Source organism: Oreochromis niloticus, linkage group LG3 (genome assembly GCF_001858045.2).
Source record: "Oreochromis niloticus isolate F11D_XX linkage group LG3, O_niloticus_UMD_NMBU, whole genome shotgun sequence".
Taxonomy (NCBI): Eukaryota; Metazoa; Chordata; class Actinopteri; order Cichliformes; family Cichlidae; genus Oreochromis; species Oreochromis niloticus.
The window spans coordinates 34947965-34961535 of record NC_031967.2 but is presented as its reverse complement, the minus strand read 5'-3'; the positions used below and the strand labels follow the sequence as shown (position 1 = coordinate 34961535).

Genomic DNA, 13571 nt, shown 5'->3' with positions numbered 1-13571 from the left:
ATCCTGGGATCATTGCTCCACAGTAACAGAAACGAAAGAGTCAGAGCGAGAAAATTAATATTTGTATTCAAAGGTTGCCAAGTGCAACTTTTTGTTTGTGGAAAATCTCCTCGCTATATTAAGTAACAGCAACATGCTGCCGTATTGTGCAAATCACAGAGGGGGGTAATTTTAATTCAGGTGTGAGAAGCCGTACTTTATGTCAGCATAACAAAGTCTCACACGCAGATAAAAAGGACGACTGAGCGAATGGAAAGAGAAAGAGAGGAACTCGATGTGCAGCAGCTGCACAGTGAAGCCCATTAGCACAAAGGTGAGACAGGATCAGATTCTGTCTGACAGTGTGGCGTGAATTTACCCGAGGCCATTATAGCTATACTGTAACACACACCATGCAGACACACACACACACACATTTCCAGTATGGAAGTGGAGATGCAGTGAGACCTGTGTTGATGGAGTGGCTGCAACATCATTCAGCACAATTTGAGAACATGTAGAGAAGAGTGGAGCAGACTTTAAAAGGTGAACCACCTTCTATTATTATTATCCTTCATTTATGTCCTTCATTTAAGTCTCATTGGGATTTGAAATCTCATTTCCAAGACAGACCTGGTCAATAGGGCAGCAAAAGTTACAACACATCAACACATAACAATATATCAAGTAGAAACCCAAATATTCAGTACAAACCAGTGAGCATGTGTGAATCATATGCAAAAGCAGGTCATTAAGAGCGACATTAAAAACAGTAACACTACCAAAAGATTTATTCTATCGCTCCTTTAAAATACACATACAGCTGCTGAGTAGCTGGACAGTGGTGGTAGTGGTAAGACTACACGGCTTTGGAACTTCAGGTTGGGGGTTCGAGGAACCAGGACACACTGATGAGAGTTGGCCTACTGGAACAAGAAGGCACAAGTGGGTAAGTTATGAGAACACGTCGCTGTGGGAATGTTAGTACATGAGTAACCCCAGCGGAAGGGGTTACGTGAATAGGATGAAGGACCTATGAAATCTTCAATACCAAACACAAATTCTACAGCAAGGAGAGCCAGGATGACAGGTCAGGGGGGAGATATCATCACCCCCACCCGAGATTAGGTACCAAGCCCCAAGTACGATGGAAGAAGAAGCGTTGAGTGCGACAGGAACTGACCTGAAAGAGAGTTCATATATATGTATGTATTAGTGCTGTCAGCGTTAATCTTGTTAAAATTAAGTTAACGCCATAACTGCACTAACGCGGCAAATCTCCATTAACGAGCTTACCGCGGATCGCCCCGTGCGTGGGGCTGCACGGCGTCAACGCGTTAGCACGGTTAGCTCGTGCTAGAAAACAAATATTATATTAAAAGTGCATGGTTTTCTTATTGTGCCCTCAATGCTAAATCTTAAAACTGCATTATGTAAGCTACAAAATGTCAGGTATACAAAACAATAGTGTTGCACATAACTTGCTGGAAATGTGTGGATGCTGCACCGATAGCTACTGTAAAAACTTTTGATAGCTATTGTGAAAAAAAATAGGGCAGATTTAGCTTAGATTTTCCCTACACACATAAAAATCAGTCACACTCACTGATTCCTTTCACCTGTAGTGGACTGGATTCACACAGCAATTACAAAGTGGAGCTCTGTTACAGTTACAGCCACTTCACGTTAAAAATGGTTCCTTGAGGTTGGGGTCTTTGACTTTAATGAAATCCCCACCAGTGATGTAGTCAGTGCAGCCATGAGTGGTGACACACGCCCAAACTCCATGTGATAAACCTCCTGGTACCTCCAGCATTATGTATATTTTTCTCAGCCTGAAATGGACACAGCTCAGGAGAAATAGGTTGATGATAGATATTTAGGTAAACAAATTTATTCTTAAATCTTTTCATAGAGGCAAAGGTTCTGTCTTTTTTCATCATTTCTATTTCATAACACAATATATTTACTCCATATCGCCATACAAACTATTTATAGCTGATTTTTTTTTGTTTTTATAATTTTTTCATGTGGATTTTTTCCATGTATTGTTTGAGTTCCTTTTTTTCTTTCAACACTTCTTTCTTTCTCTGAAAACAGCCTTCTCAGCAGGCATGTTTTCAAAGCACCAAGCGGTTGTTTCAGTCTTTAATGGGCATAAATGAAAAGGCAGATCTTCTTTCAGGGCTTCTATATCCTGAGTGTTTACCCTGCACCTCTGGTTATACAGTTTTGAGCAAAGCTGTACAAGAATAAACAAAACGAATCAGAATTCATGTTTTGAGGATATATCATTGAAAGGAGGAACCTGGTGTTATGAAATTGCAGCTGTTTCCCATTTTCTGCCTTCTGATTGTCTGCAGGAACATTTCTGGAGTTTGGATAAAGCCGAGACTAAACTGGCTCCTAAACTGACCATTCAGATCTGGGACAACGACAAGTTCTCCTTTGACGACTACCTCGGTAAAAACCATCACTTTGACTGTCTGTGTTTGTTTTTTCTGGCGTGCCACAATCTGTTTACTGTGGAAAATGAGGTGAGGTCTTTAAAAAAAAAATCATGATTTATCTCATCCTGCTGTCACAGCTGGTTGGTCCCAGAGATTTCAGACCCATGATGTGTGGTAAAAACGTAATTGGATTTCCTTCACGAAACCTCAGTGAGATCAAAGTCGGAATAAAAGCCATTTCTTCTGTTCTTTGATTTACTTTAAAATGTGTAAATGGATCCATATTCTCCAGGTCAGAAACACATGTGTTCGACTTTGGATGGTTGAAATGCACTTAAGTCATTTGTGTATGACATTTAGACAGATTTCCCCTCATTTCTGGCTCCAAGGTTTAGGAGGTAAATCTATCCAGGGAACCATATGTGCGATGTACGAACAGCTACTGTGATAACATTTATCTTTAGAATTAGCGCTCGCCCGTTTCCACTGCGTCTGCACATTTTACAGCAAGGGAGGGGCTGCTTTTTCTGCTTTTATTTTTTTTTCTCGAGTCTCAAGCTGTCCAAATTCTGCCTTTCCTTCACCCCTAACGCTGCCCCAGCCCAGTCCCTTAAAATAACTTACCACTGAGATTCTCCCTTTCGCTCCCCCTGCATGGGTTCAGCTTCTTTTCTTTATTTTTGCCAAAGAAGGGAGGATGACAGTCTGTGGACGGAGCGTCCCTCTGCGGTGTGAGACAAGGAGGAAGATGAGGAATCCAGATTCTGACCTGTTCCTGTCTGTCACCGTCTCGCTCTGCTGCAGCGTTTTCTCCCGCTCGACTTTATTCACCTCATAGAGTCTGCGGGTGTGTGGCCACCTCAAAGCATTTTTTCCATGCCTGCCTGTCTTCAGCTCGTCGGCTTGGACCGCCGACTGTTAATCTTCCTGCACGGTGTGCGGGTCAGACACGAGCCATTTTCCTGCGGTTGTACTGTCAAACTGAAGCTAACTCTGGAAAAACACTTCCAGTGGATCTCTGGTCTCTCTTCAGCCCACAACTTAATGTCAACAAAGATCAAACCTTTTACTAGCTACCCTTCACCACAGGGTCGCCAATAATTCACTCAGCGCACGCTCAGTAATTAGTCATTCAGAAAAACTGGCTAAACAGACAGCTGAATCTGCTGAGTTTTAGAGATCTAAGCCTTGCTTGCCCCAAAATATCCATCTTCTCCAACCCTGCTTAACAAATACAGAGTTCAGGCTGTAAAATATTTCGCTGCACCAAAAGTGCAGTTTATCAGCTGACAGAAGACTCCCGGGAATTGTCGTGGTTGACACAGTTTGACTTCCTGGCAGATTTATGGATATTCTCCTGGCAGAAAGTTGTTGTTTTTTTTCTTTCATTGTTTGTGTGATTAGGTCATTACATCGTCACATGAGATGTTAAACCTTGAGCCAATCATAGCTTGACATTTTCATAACTAGTACAATGTCATTAGGAAAGAGCTGCAAGGGAAACAAACATGAAGAGAAACAAGAGGATATCATTGGTGGATGTTGTTGCATGAAAAGGTGCCCTATTGAGAGTTTAGACTGCATGTGGGCCAACATTGCACTGTTTCCCCAGCTTTTATTATTCTGATCCATCAAGTTGGGACAATGAAGTCGTTTTTTTATATTCACAAGTGTAAAGCTAACTCTATCTGTGCACCATCATCTTAAACTGAATGGCTAAGTAAACCTTTTTGGGCCTGAGTAACTATATGTGCCATTGTGATATTTTAATTCATAAAACATGTTTCCTAGTGTGAATTTTTTTTTTTCTGACCCGTTCTCAAAGAGTATGAAATTAAGCAGCAAATGTATAGCAGGGGAAAGACTTACAAATCAAACACTTTTCATCTCTTTGTGAGGTGGATCGTGGGTAATGAGTTTTCTTCCTACTAAGGTGGCTGTTGTATCATTGTTGTTTAGTTTAATCTGCTTGGTGGCTGTAATTTTTCCCTTAGTCCCCTCACATTCTAACAAAGCCCCATTTCCATTATGTGTGTGGTTGTCGTCATAGCAACGTGTCCGAGCGTCCCGCAACATAATCAACATGCGACATGAATGCTACAAAAAAGTTGGATGTCGAGGCAAGAATATAGACCTGCTGCTCACACTTTTCGTCAGTCTCGGGGAACGCAGCATTGTTTTTGTAGCCATTTCCCTTGTTGTCGGGTTTCAAAAATGACTGTTTTAATTTTCGTAAACAAGACGCTCTCATGACTCATCGAGTGACACTTCTGACCAGCCAATTGGTGGCATGCAGTCTGTTAACGTCACGTTTCAGTACCTGCTTGGATCCCTTGAAATCCGGCCGACCAGGTACTATGACCTAATGGAAAACCCTGAAAACCATGGCGAACCGTGCTGAGTCAATCCGAGTAGGGTCTAATAGGAAAGGGGAACTTTGATAATCATGGGGCTGGATAGTTTAGACGTTTTAATGTAGAAAAAAAAGGAAAATATCAGACATCAGTATAGTCAGCAGGTGTTGTTATCATTATTATTATTATTATATTATCTATGTGAGTCTCTGTGTAACTGTAGTGCGCTTGTTTCTTTAGGTCACCTGGTGATGGACCTGAACCACATGTTGCGTCCAGCAAAGTCTCCAGAGAAATGTACCCTTCAGGTGCTCGACCAGCCACTGGACAAACTGGTGTCTCTGTTTGAACAGAAGACCGTCAAAGGCTGGTGGCCCTGCACCTGCGAGAATAACGGAGAGAAGATCATCGCTGTGAGAGCACAAACGCACACACAAAACCATTTTCCACAAGGATGCGAAAACGTATAAGCCCACTGCCCTTTTCTTTTTTGCATATTTGTCACACGTAACACGCTTCAGGCTCATGAAACAAATTTTAATGTTAGATCAAAGTAAACCAAGTCCATGCCAAATGCAAGAAAATCTTAAAATATTTGTAATGCATATGCCATACAGTTATTTATGAAACACCGGCACTGAGTATTTTACTGGGTATTGGAATGAAGTTTAAAATCCTTCCCTTAAATAAGGACTGTCAAGTAAACATCATTCAGCTTGTGAGCAATTACCGTTTCACCCACCTGCCAGTCGTGCCTACTTTGTTCTCTGAAGAAAGGACGAGACAAACTGTGTGTTTGCTGCCTCCGTTTCAGGGGAAGGTGGAGATGTCTCTGGAGATAGTGACAGAGCAGGAGCAAGAGGAGAGACCAGCCGGCCTCGGCAGAGATGAACCCAACATGAACCCTCACCTGGAGGAGCCTCAGTGAGTCTACACACACACACACACACACACACACACACACACACACACGGTGAACAACACACACAAATATAGTTTCTCATCCTCGTCTTTTCTTCTCTCAGGCGTCCAGAGACATCCTTCCTGTGGTTCTCCTCCCCTTACAAGACCCTCAAATACATCCTGTGGAGACGGTTCAAGTGGTTCATCATTCTCTTCATTTTCCTATTCTTCATTATCCTCTTCCTTGGAGTCTTCCTCTACTCCTTCCCGGCAAGTTTTAGTGTGTGTGTGTGTGTGTGTGTGTGTGTGTGTGTGTGTGTGTGTGTGTGTGTGAAAGAAAGAAACTGTGACAAAGCAGCTTCAGAGAGCTTAATTGCAGCAGAGACGGAGAGGAGGCGGCTCCAATCACACAGGTTTAGAAACTGGTTGCCAACCATCTGGCAACCTCTAGATGCTATTGAAAAATGAGTAAGCAATCAGCACCAGCTGTGCCTCCAGCAATCACAGCAACCGGTCGGTTGCTGTGATTGGCTGGTGGCAGTTGCAGTGAAACTGATTGCTAAAACCTCAGTAATGCAGGCCTAAAGATCGGTCATTCATAAGCGGGGAAAAATGCACAATCCCCAACTGGTTGGCAAGTGGTTGGTGGAGATGCTTAACAAGCTGCACCGTAACCTTCCTTGCAATTACTTCTAAGATTGCCGCGGCCCCCGGTTTGCATGGAAGACACGGACTTGTCTCCAAAAGCTGTTTGCCAAATGTTTACTGAGCGGGAGTGAAATTGAAATTCGCTTTCATAGGAAAGGTTGTGACTTACCAATAAAGCCAACCCATTCAAAAAGAAACAACTTTTATTTTGGTTTGTAACCCACTTTCTTAAATTTCGTGGTTAGTTAGCAAGGGATTGCAGACAGAATGCAAACATCCAGCAACCACCTGCCAGTCAGTCGGTAAATAACAGTTTTTCCTGAGAGACTAGAAGTTGCCGAGGTGCCACCAACCAGTCTCTAGGTCTGTGTGACTGAAGCCGTACATGGAATAACACTGGGAAAATGAGACACGGAGGCAAAGACAAGGCAAAAGAATTGTGGTGGAAACTAAAAGAACATTAAGAAATTACAAAATCAATGTAAAAAAGAAGAAAATGTAAAAACAAATGCCTAAATGTTGACTCTTTAAATGACAGTCGAGGGGGAGAAAATGAAGAAGAGAAAGCATTTGCAACAAAAAGAAAGGAACTTCCTGCATTATTTTGTGTTTTTCCTCTAACAGAACTATGCTGCCATGAAGATGGTGGGACCATTTGGACCAGCCAAGGAAACAAAGTGAAGATGAGGAGCATTTGAAGGAAAAGACAAGGAGACGTGAATAAATAGAGACAATGAGAAACCATACCACTGCTCTGAGAGTGAAACGAGCCCGGATTTTATTAGCCCTTCCTTCTTCTTTTTGAGACTTTTTCTGTTGTCTTCCTGGAGTCATGAGTGATGAAGTCAGCCAAATTGTCAGATCCAGATGTCCTTTGATATAGTCACACCTGATTAGCACTGGCTGTATGTGCGCTTATGTTTGATATGTGTGCATTTTGTGCCTTTACCGTTAAATTCACTTCTGTACTTCTGTGCTGAAAGCGTTTCCAAAGTTACTATCAGAACTCAGCGTGTGCCGTCTGCATCGCCGTCATCCCTCAGTCACCGCTTTCATCTCTCTTCCCGCCTCGCGCTCTCTCTGCTGCCCTCACGCAGGGGAGGAGGAGAAGAAAAGCTCGCCGCTGAGTGAGGCCGCGCTCCGAAACAGCAGAAACAGAATTAAAGATCGTGATATTGATGGTGTTTGATCTTTTTACCGCCCGCTGCTTCCCTGCGAGAGGCATAGTCAGGTCAGGCAGTCAGTTTACCGACTCATGTCAAACTTTATCACTCCAAAAAATTCAATCTGAGGTTAAAGCGTGGCGGGAGTTTTCAGCGATTATTCTCTTTGAATCACCTTTTAATGTTGTTGCCCTGCTGCTTTCAAGTGCAATCAGACTTTTTTTAATGATCAGATCAGAGTTAAGTTGGTAGAAGTGAAACATAATATCCAGGCTGGGTGTTTTTTTTTTTCTTTGATTATATTTTTATTACAGCAGGTCACACACGATGCCTTCAGGTTGTGTGGGATTTCCGAGCACTTACTGATTACTGTTAAAAACAAATTATTGTAGTTCCTCTCCTTACCTATCAGTTCTTCTCCTTCTTTTCCCTCATCTTCCCCTCCTCCTTCTCTATCCAACCTAATCCCCCTCCTCCTCAGGGTTCAGCAGGTTAAGTCAGGGATTTGCTTTTGAGCCTTATTATTACATGGCATGTTTTAAATAGATGATGTGGGCTGATATGGACACACAAGGACACATTGTGTTGTTGATCCTTAAACAGCTCGAGCTTTAGTGAGCAAAGCCGAACATCGGTGAACGATAAAGAAGAACGGAGTCATAATTTGAAAAATTTTATGTAAAGTCTCATTTTTGCTTATATTTATTATCTTCTTTTCTTTGGGTGCAACCACATCCTGGCTTAGTCTGGTTTGCTCCACAGTGGAAAAGTTGACTTGGACCCTTTTAGTTGGTTTTAGGTTCACACCAGCTGGTTACAGGCCGAGCAGGGCTCGTAAATAAAAGTCACATCGACTCACAAGCAGCTCATTTAACGTGCACACTTTTGGTAACCTGTCGTCCTGCCAGGTCAGAGAGGATTTACCTCCGAGCTTCACTGCATCAGCATATATCACAGTTTCTAAGAGTAGGTGTTTTTGTGTGTGTGTGTGTTTTGTTTGTTTTTTTACTTTAGCGTATTTCAATGTTCACCTTTAAATGCTGCATTTTTCTCTTTTTTTGTAGTTTGTTTTAATTAGAGATTTGATTAAACTAAAAAGGCAAAAAGTCTCACGAAGTCAAATTCAAAAACCTCTGAGGTTAAGGCTTACTAAAGTTCATTTGATTTATGCTGCAGATACATATAAAATGAAATCCAGTGCTTTATGATTATAATTATTTTCCAAGTACTCACAGTATGTTGAGTTTCTTCATAGCATTTAATCTCCCTTTTTGAATGTATGGAATTAAGTTTTGAAGTATGAATTCCATAGTTTCTGTCTTTATTAGCATGTATGGAGGACCAAAGCTGCCAGAGAAAGACAAAAGTTAACATCAGAAAATGAATGAATATGGCATTAAATGCAGCAAATTAAAATTATAAATACATTTAAGCATTATTTTCTTATCAAAGCTTGTGGATGAAATACATAATACATATATTTTGAATATTACAAAATGTTTCAATTTTTATACTTTTTTATGTACTTATGCACCTTTTGCGTTAGTTTCATTTTATTATTTACCATTTATTCTTCTCTTTTTTTTATCAGTTTACTCATTTTAAATGTATTTATTTATGTATTAAATGACAGTACTATTTTCAGAATGATTAATTAACCTCTTGGACACAAAGCATCCTGGTGTTGATCAACCAGATGGTTGATCTTAAAGAAAGTTTCCCAGCATATATTAAACAAATACAAAAAGCCACACCTTGGTGGCCACACCGTTCTTTTTTTTGTTTTTTCATCATGAAACTGAAATGTTAAATAAAAAGGTTTGAGGGAAAAAATAAACTAATTTAATGGAAAAAATAGGAAGGTAAATAAATTGTTTCTACAGGTAATTAACGGGCATTAAATTAAACAAAAAAAAGAAAAAAAATCCTACATGGAGTGTATTAGTTGCAATGCGTGTAATGCCATATTTATTTATTAGGTCCTTTTTAAAAAGGTAATTTGTTTAAATTTTGACAGTTTTAGTCCTCCACCGTTGACTTCCTAACTTTAATGCACTAAAAAAATTCTTTATTATAATTTTAGTTTGTGAGAGAAAAGAAGGATCAGACTAATAAAGGTCAAATTTATTTAAAAAACACACTTTAAATTTTTATTGTAAAACATTTCCAGCAGACACTGCTGGTTTCCACGGACACCAAATACCCCAAATCTGCCTGACTGTGGGATGTTTAAAGTGTCTGATGGTTTCAAGTTAGTTATGGGGAAGTATTTCAGGTTACTTCTCACTGGCCTGAGGTCCTTCCAGATGTTTATATTGCAGATATTCTTGTTTATTATTAGCTGATAAAAATGAAGCAAACAGTATAGTTTAGAATTGTTTGAATTAAAAGCTTAAAAACTTTAGTAGTTCTGCAGCTCCTACAGTAATAATGGATGGATGGATGTCATCTGCAGGTGAACATTTGTGCCTTTAAAAAAGACCATAATGCGAAACAACATGCAAAGCTCCTTTGCTTTGTGTCTGAATGCAGCAGATCTCTGTTTAGAGGTGGGCATTATTGTCAATTAAGCAGAAATAGCAGAATATTTCTTCAGCTTTTTTAAGTTTGTTACTTTTGTTTTAGAGTTTTGAAATAGCTTTGTGTATTAAAGTTCTGCTGATGTTAACAAGTCTTGAAAGGGAGAAATTTTACTGAGACAATCTTGCTGACAGTGCCATATACACTGGTTATTTGACGTCTCGAGAAGCTGAACATTGACTCAGCGCTGTTTTGACCTGACATTATTCTTCTCAGTGAATGCAACGTGCCTTCAAGTCTTTAGCCTTTAGCTTTGCTGGATTGTTGTACAGCAACACTAGCTAACACCTTCCTCAACAGGAAAGGAAAACAAAATCACATGCTTCTGTGACAGTTTAATGCTGCTTATCTTTTCACTGTTATCTGCAGAAACCGGGGGTTGATCTTGTTGTTTGAACCTAATGCTTTACTCTTCATGTAAACTGCACTGTGCTTCAGTTTTAGACACAAGCAGGGCTCTGCTGCTGGCTGTGATAAACTCCTGCTGCCAAAAAACTGCACTGAACAGTAACACACGGGGACTGTGTCATGTGAAAGGACAAAGCCCTTAGCTGTTACTGTAAAAAAAAAAAAAAAAATGATATTTTAATGTTTTGTGGGAGATGTGCACTGAATGTATTCTAAACATGATATGAATTTGACTTCATAGCTGCAGAGAGCAATACTGTGTGCACTGCATTATGTCTGTACTATCAATAAAACTGCACTCTTACCCTTTGACTAGTGAGTTTAATTAGATGCTCGTGCATTAGTGAGAAGAAACATTATAAGCCATGTGTACGTCACATGAAAAAAACCTTGTGACCTGAAGTGAAAACTCAGACTCACACACAATACAGATGTTTTTAGATTCAGCTTGACTGACACAGTAAGTAGATGTGATTATATAATTGTTATATCTTCTGCTTAGAAATACTTAAACTTACCAGAGTGAGTGATCTTCTCTATAAACAGCTGTCTGTACATTAATGAGAGTATGATAAGCGTGTTTATACAGAGTATGACAAAGGTACCAGAGGTCGTCAGAAATTACAGTGCAACCAAAGTATTCAAAAGAGCATCTCAAGCACTGAAGCAGATTGGCTATAAATGCAGAAGACCACAACAGGTGAGTGGGAAGCTGAGGCTATAATTTTCAGAGGTTCAGCAAAACTGGACAATAGAAAATTGGAAAAATGTTGCTGCTTTTGATTTCTGCTTCAATATTCAGATGGCAGGGTCAGAATTTGACATAAACAACATGCATCCATCCTGCCTTTTTATTATCAGTGCAGGCGGGTGTGGGAAATAGTTTCATGACCGCTTTGGCCCCCTTAGTAGCATTCGAGCATGGTTTTAATGCCACAGGCTACCCGATAAATAGTATATTAATGTTACTGTCATGATATATTTTAAACAATCAATGACAGGATATGTTAACAGCAAAAAACATTATTGACGATCCTGTACTCTGTCTCACCTTACTACACAAGAAGATTACTTCTAATTGGATCACATTCAAACTCCCTGGCCAGTCTATACAAAAAAAAAGTTCTGAATGGATCTAATTTTTCCCTGAGGTTTCAATACATTTCATCATAGTTTTTCTTCTCGTGCTTCGTTGGGGGAAAAAATTGATGAAACCTATGATGAAAACCGTTGGACAATGAAATTAACACTGCCTGGAAACCGTCTTAAAGGTGCCATACCTCATCCACGAAGGACGACACTTGGCAAACATGGTATAAATTACAACATGTTGATGTTTCCATATATAATAGAGGTCAAGAAATATTAATCTGATTATTGCAATAATGAAATTAAACCAGTGTTTACTCCAGCAACATCTGATTTCCACTGACGACTTTTTGGGCACAAAACATCCCAGTGTGCACAGACTGGTATTACGTACCAGAGCCTCTCTGCTCCACTGTAATTAAAACAAAAAGATAAATATACCTTTCTTTCTGACTCTTAACATTATTTTGAAATCTGGAATCCACTCATGTTCAAATTAACAAGTTCACTCCCATGTAGAAGAAAGTAAATAAGTGTGCTTTGTGGAGGTAAAGACTCACATTTTCCTGAATTAAATGAGTGGAGCAAAGTAGATCAGAGAGGCTTTGGTATCGACTAAGGGATTGTTAACCTGCTGGCTCACACTCACAAATACATACACACACACAGTGGGGCCCGTTAGGCTGGAAAAACAGATGAGGGTTTAAATATTAAAGTACATGCTCACACAGAGTACATACACCAGTCTTGTATGTGGGTATGTCTTGCATTGTGTCCTGTAATAAAATTCCTGTAGTTTTCTTGACTTTTTATCTTTTTTTATGTTGGATTTTACAATAACAATAATTAATCCTGTTTGCTGCTGTGAAACTGCTAATTTACTCGATCAACGCTGAGTGTTCTGCTGACCTTATCCAGCCAAGGCAGTGTTTTTGACATATACTCATAAAAGCAGCATTTCATTTGAAGCTGTGAGGATTTTCCAGAGATAATGAGCCAGTGATACAGAATACATTTAACAGACCAGAGGAAAGGATATGTCTGTGAAGGTTCTCAGTCATCCAGGTCATCATAGTCTAAGGAGCTTGGAAAGAAAAGCGTCTGGACTTCTTTAAGTTGTTTGAAGACGTTTCACCTCTCATCCAAGAAGCTTCTTCAGTTCTACGGTCAAATGGTGGAGAGTCCCAGAGGTATGCCCAGAACTCTACATTGGAGAGACCAAACAGCCTCTTCATAAACGCATAGCACAACATAGAAGAGCCACCTCCACGGGACAAGACTCGGCTGTTCATCTCCATCTAAAGAATAAAGGTCACTCTTTTGAGGATGCCAATGTTCACATTTTGGACAGAGAGGACAGATGGTTTGAAAGAGGAGTGAAAGAAGACATCTATGTCCCCTGTGAGCGACCATCTTTGAACACAGGTGGTGGTTTACGACACCAACTGTCTGCCATCTATAATCCAGTTCTGAGATACCTTCCCCAGACGCCTTAACGCCCACTCACATCCTGGGCCATCTGACCTCAGTAAATCAGATCAGATGGTAGGGTGGGGCTAGGCTTTACAGTGAGCTCACCCTAAACCTTGGCTGATTGTGACCTACATCCGTTTTCACACCTTGGCTCATTTGATTCGGTAGACCATCATCAGGGAGTCCATTGTCCCTCTTGGGGGGACACTCCCCCGGGGCTTAAATCTGGGACTCTCCACCATTTGACTCTAGAAATGAAGAAGCTTTTAGATCATGCCAAACCATCTCAATTGGATGGCAGGATGAATTATGGACAACTCAGAGGAGGCCTTGCTCGTGGGTTTTGGAAATTTTCCTGCTGCAGAACCTAGGTGAGCCTGACATTCAGAGCATAAACTTAAGGCAGATCATTCTCCTTCAGGATGGTTCCATCATTAACAGGACGTTGTCCTGAAGCAGCCTCAAACCATCACACTACCACCACCATGTTTGACTGTTGGTATGATGTTCTGTTTATAAAATTA

At 40.4% G+C, this 13571-nt stretch overlaps 1 protein-coding gene across 10 annotated transcripts in view; it reads left to right on the top strand.

Annotated features, from left to right (window-relative positions):
• Positions 1-10789, top strand: part of dysf (dysferlin, limb girdle muscular dystrophy 2B (autosomal recessive)) — a 102754-nt gene extending 91965 nt beyond the window's left edge. For all 10 annotated transcript variants that reach the window (XM_019354595.2, XM_019354593.2, XM_019354590.2 and 7 more), the window contains 5 exons: positions 2343-2442; positions 5024-5196; positions 5598-5707; positions 5809-5956; positions 6959-10789. In XM_019354595.2, the coding sequence (XP_019210140.1) occupies positions 2343-2442; positions 5024-5196; positions 5598-5707; positions 5809-5956; positions 6959-7015 (588 nt within the window). In that variant the 3' untranslated portion in view covers positions 7016-10789. The remainder of the gene's footprint in view (positions 1-2342; positions 2443-5023; positions 5197-5597; positions 5708-5808; positions 5957-6958) is intronic.
• Positions 10790-13571: the final 2782 nt, after the last annotated feature.